The 4,936-nt window shown below is 43.2% G+C and overlaps 1 protein-coding gene across 1 annotated transcript; it reads right to left on the bottom strand.

Annotated features, from left to right (window-relative positions):
• Window positions 1–1,057: 1,057 nt before the first annotated feature.
• On the bottom strand, window positions 1,058–3,619 carry LOC144134803 (cystatin-2-like). Its single transcript, XM_077667636.1, has 3 exons — window positions 3,317–3,619; window positions 2,047–2,139; window positions 1,058–1,238 (listed from the first exon to the last, which is right to left on the bottom strand). Exons 1-3 carry the CDS (start codon window positions 3,530–3,532, stop codon window positions 1,149–1,151), a joined length of 399 nt encoding a protein of 132 aa, XP_077523762.1. The 5' UTR covers window positions 3,533–3,619; the 3' UTR covers window positions 1,058–1,148.
• Window positions 3,620–4,936: the final 1,317 nt, after the last annotated feature.

Here is a 4,936-nt window from a genome sequence, read left to right as displayed (position 1 = left end):
TCGCACAGCCGGTGAGACACATATCACGCGTCGAATGCCATTCACCCACACCGTCCTTCGCTTGCTGCCTGACTTTCTGCTCTGGATCGCAGATAGGCTTTTAAGGGACTCTTGCTCATTGCTGCACCAAACGCGAATATTCTGGCTTTCTCGGCCACGCAGAAATACTATGTTGTGCATGTGTTTTTTTACATACATTGATAGCGACTATACCACTTTATAAAACACGCTGCACAGCCGCTGAGCTATGACGGCGCGAAGTGCGCTACTAGAGAAAGCACTCAGTCAATGCCGGGGCCTGCTCACGCGATCGCAACTATGCAATAAACGGCGCCACTGCAAATAGAAAGCGGCTGAGGTACTCTCAGAGTTACAGCGACATTAGAATTAAGTAATCATTGCCGTCATTAAGCGCGGTTTCTCAAAGGCTCCCGAAACAGCCTGAATCTTTTGAACCATGGAGCCAAGAGCAATCGTGTTTTCGGAATTCTAGAAAACCGGTATTGCTAGCACACACAGCCCGCTAAAATTTGTTGCTGAAGCCAGTGCGTTAAGTGAGAGGGCTGAATGGTTAAATATTGAAAATTAGTTAATAATCTTTCCAGTTCACTACATTCATATCGCTCCGAATGTCCGCAAACACTGCTCCTACTATGGCGCCGAAGCAGCTCTTATAACACAAAAGCCCGATGTTTCAATATTACACAGGCTTCCCTGCACCAAGACCTATGGGGCTGAATATCACTTGAGCTGGAATCTGTATCCTTCCACATTTATGGGAGTACTGTCCGCAGTCCTCGCTTGCGCATGACTGTGAAATCTGTGCCGGATTTTAAGTTGCCTTATACCAGGAATGATGAATATAGCTGCACCAATCAGTTTCCGGACAATGTCTAGCCCATGTTACCATTTAGCTTTGACCGATTCGCGTAGCCTGTTTAGCGAGGGTTTCTGGTGCTAAAATGTGTCGCTAGCCGCGTGTAGCACACTTGTGCATCAAAAATATATTACCCATTTTGTCACATTGATCACACACGCTGCTTTTAGAGTTAGGTGAAGTTGTTTATTCAGTACCAGCAAGGAGAACATTTATGCACTCCCAATATTTTTATGAATATGCGAAGTCTGTACCCAGAAAACGGTTTCTTTCATTTTGGCGTCACACAGTCGAACGCCAGAACCTTCTTGATGTTCTGGTGCAGGGGCTCGTGAATGATTGCAGTGCACGTTTCTCTGACCTGTAATGAAGATATTGGAACTTCACTGCATGCAGATGGACCTGCAAGAACCTGTTGGTGCGCGCCCATGATAACGTTTCTCAGAAGCGTTATCAGTAAATTTTCTACGCTTCAAACTTTAGATATGCACCTAGAGAGAAAGCTGAAACGTTCGTGTTTGAAAATTATTCTCTGCAAAATAAAAATTCATTTAAAGTTGCCTCTGAATTTTCTTGCCGCTAATAAACAGAAAATAATAAAACCAATATAATCTATTTTGTGAAAGTCAATTTTGAAGAAGCGAACGTTTATTTCATTGGATCTCATTTGCCATTATTGTGGACGGACATGTATACCAAAGTTGCTAAGATATTTTGATGGAGTCATCGTCGGAACATTTTTTTTTATTGCGAACTTTAGCACAGGGATCAACCGAAAACAAGAATATACAGTGAATTTTGAGTCTATAGAGTGTTAAAAAATGACGTGATGGCACCAGGTGACGCTACATCCTGTTCCACAATCGTTCTACATCACGGTTTACATCACTCAAACGACCCCCTGACAGCACTTCAAAGACCTATGTAATGCCTTGCAATAAGTCGGGTGTCATAAAAATTTTGTTATTGCGGTGTAGTAGAGAAAGGGCGTGGCGTAGCCGGCGCCCCTCCAAAACTATAGACTGGTTTGGGTTGTGCACCATTTCAAATCAAATCAAACTTCATTCGTCTTCAAAATGATGAGAAATATTTCACTTGTTTGATATGTGATTGAAAGATTTGATTGAAATTTGATTGAGAAAATTGGGATTTGATTTGATTCAGCTTACATAGTAATTGGCAGGCCTGCAGATGATTCCACTTCTTTGGCAGTGTCTTCTTGCAATGAGGAGTTCTATCTTGTAGTTCATGCCAGCCACAACCTAATCCGTATAAATGGGCAGAAATATTAGTGCATCTAGACAGTGAATCGCATCTGTTATATAGAAGAGTTGGGTTAGGGCCGAATATTGTAGGGCCGCAAAAAAGAAGTTACGAGGAGAGTGCGACAACTCCTAAAACTCGATAGGCTATCGCTAGCTTAACCGCCGCGATGGCTCAGTGGTGAAGGCGCTCCTCTACTGAGCATGAGTACTGAGGTCCGAACCCGACCGTGACGGCCGCGTTTCGATGGAGGCGAAACGCAAAAGGCGCCCGCGTGCTGTGCGATCTCAGTGCACGTTAGAGATCCCAAGGAGCTCGAAGTTATTCATAAGGCCCCCACTACACTTCTCTTACTACCTTTTTTCCTTCACTCCCTCCTTTATCTCTTCCCTTACGGGCGGTTTAAGTGTCCACCGAGTTATGTGAGTCAGTTACTGCGCCATTTCCGGTCTTCAAAAACCAATTCTTTCATTTTTATCCATACCTTTTTTTCAGCTTCCTCGCGATGCAAACATCAAGTTTTGTATGCAAGGTATATGCACACAGCACATGAGTGATATTCATGTATAAGGTGACTATGATGATCCATCGTTATTTTAATCTGGCTAGTGTATATTGTAAATTATAGAGAAATCTTCTCTCTAATATTGTGCATTCTTTAACTCTCTAACAAGCCTTTTCGGTATTATAAGGGTGCAAAGTTTGAAGATAGTAGAGACTAAAAAATTATTTTCTAGGAATAACACTAGTCCCCTCCGGTTTAAGTGACATAAATGAGACATGAATTTTGTTCAGTACAAAAAGCTTCACGACTATATTAGGTGACAAAAATTTCGGGCTCACAGATACTGGGATATTCTGATTTTACCCTTGTCCGAATTCTTTATATAGAGCAAAGATCTCAAAAATCAGAATTATATTCTGGGAAGGACAGAAGAGAATTAGCCACACATATATTTGAGTGTAGCTCTATTCTCTCCATTTTATCATGTGTAGGCTGCAGTTCAAACTAACAAGAGTGGTTAAGTGGCCCCCATTTCTAGATACTTCGAAGAGAAAGTAATTTTCGCTCTTCCAATTAAAATGCTTCTTCCAAAAGTTGTATTTCATGTGGCACGATTAATATATTTCGAGCTCATTAAAAATGTCGTTAAATAGTGAAAACATAGGACTTACCTGCGTGGAGACACTGTTGAGCCACAGAGCCGCATAGTTACGTCTGAGGCCAGATTTCTCTCGCGAGGCTGCGTACTTAGCTAGTTTCAAGTATTTAGTATCGCCCCATGGGTCCGCCTCTGTCCACCCTCCAGTTTCAACAGGTGGAAATGAAGCGGCGTTGCTGAGCGTTACAGCGGTTACTGATAGAAACGCAAGCCCTACCACGGCGTTCATTTTTGCCGACACTTGTTGGAACCTCCTCTTGCGCAGAGCCAGACAAGATTTCTGCAAATGCGCGCACAGTGGCAAAGCAACGTAGCAAGTGCCTTTATAAGGACTACATATCTGAGTCACGTTTATTGTCCAGAGATCAAAAGCCACTCATGATTGCCGACAAGAAAAATTTCACACTTCGTGCGTCAGAGCATAAGGGCTATTGCAAGAAGCTACAAGTCCTTCATAGATGATTTCTGCAGAGGTTATTTTAAAGGCGTGGTGACTAATACAGCGATTGTTCGCTACAGAGGTTACGCATTCATTTCTTACATTTGAGGCAGCTCTTTGGGCGCGATTGTGCAGTTACCCGGACTGTATTTTCAATAATTCCGACAAATTCAACATTAACACATTCGCAGTTTTGTGGCCAACCGCATGAAATTAAATAGGGGAGAGGGGTGATTACTGACGAGCTTGGAATATAAATCTATAGATAATGCTCTTACTTACGTTCCAAGCCCTGCGTCTTCATTTATATTTGTGATGTGCACTTAGTGGAAGCAGCTGTTTTTGTGAGCAATGAGAGGCGACGTGCAATCTTTCACACTAATGATATTCTTTACGTTATCATAAAATTATCTAAGCATTTAAATATAAGCGAGAAGTTATAGAATTGATTTCATAAAAGATAACGAGATTGCGGCTGGAAGCAGGATAAAGTATCGTTCCTCGAATTCGCATTTTATGGCCACCACAGCGGGCAATCCATGCTCCTTCTCACCGCAGCGCATTTGGCTGCTTGAATATGTTCGAAAATGTGCTAATTTAGCTCCATTCTTGAATGGCCGCCTTCTTCAAGCGTGTGCGAATCTCCGCTTTATCTCCGCTTATTCCGCCTTCCGTGTGCTCTCTGCTACTCAGGGGATGAAATGTTTTATTTGGGGTAAGAAATGACACCCCATCGTTTTCCAACTAACAAAGTTTTCCTGTTTTTTTTTTTTTTTGCAGAGCAGTAGCTTTGGAGCACGCAGTAAGGTAGACAGGGGATCCAACTCTGACGAGCAGCAACGCATTGGGCAGGCGCGGTTTTACTGCACGATCACCCAGCGCGCGTCCGTTGCTCAGCGTCACCTGTGGGCACTCTCCCGAAACGCAATGCTGTGGCGAACGACGGGCGAAGAGCAGACGAGATGCCGTCTTTCCTCCTCGCCTGCTTGCCGGGAAACCCAAAGACGGAGTCGTGTTTATCGTTGAGCGTAATATAGCCTCTTTTCTTTCTAGGACAACACATCTCCTTGGATGACCCGGCCGATGCATCATCAGCAACAAATAAAACTCGGACAATACAGTTGAATCGCAATAATCAAATAGAGACGATCTGAGCTAAGAAGCTCAGTACAAGAGCAGGTTAACTTTACTGTG

The sequence above is a fragment of the Amblyomma americanum genome, chromosome 5 (assembly GCF_052857255.1).
Source record: "Amblyomma americanum isolate KBUSLIRL-KWMA chromosome 5, ASM5285725v1, whole genome shotgun sequence".
NCBI lineage: Eukaryota > Metazoa > Arthropoda > Arachnida > Ixodida > Ixodidae > Amblyomma > Amblyomma americanum.
This window is presented reverse-complemented; position numbering and strand designations above follow the sequence as displayed.

Coding starts and splice junctions, on each gene's coding strand:
- LOC144134803 (XM_077667636.1), bottom strand. CDS start 3,532: ATGAACGCCGTGGTAGGGCTTGCGTTTCTATCAGTAACCGCTGTAACG. Junction 2,140..3,316: donor TCAACAGTGTCTCCACGCAG/GTAAGTCCTATG, acceptor TATACGGATTAG/GTTGTGGCTGGCATGAACTA. Junction 1,239..2,046: donor GCAGGCCTGCCAATTACTAT/GTAAGCTGAATC, acceptor TCTTCATTACAG/GTCAGAGAAACGTGCACTGC.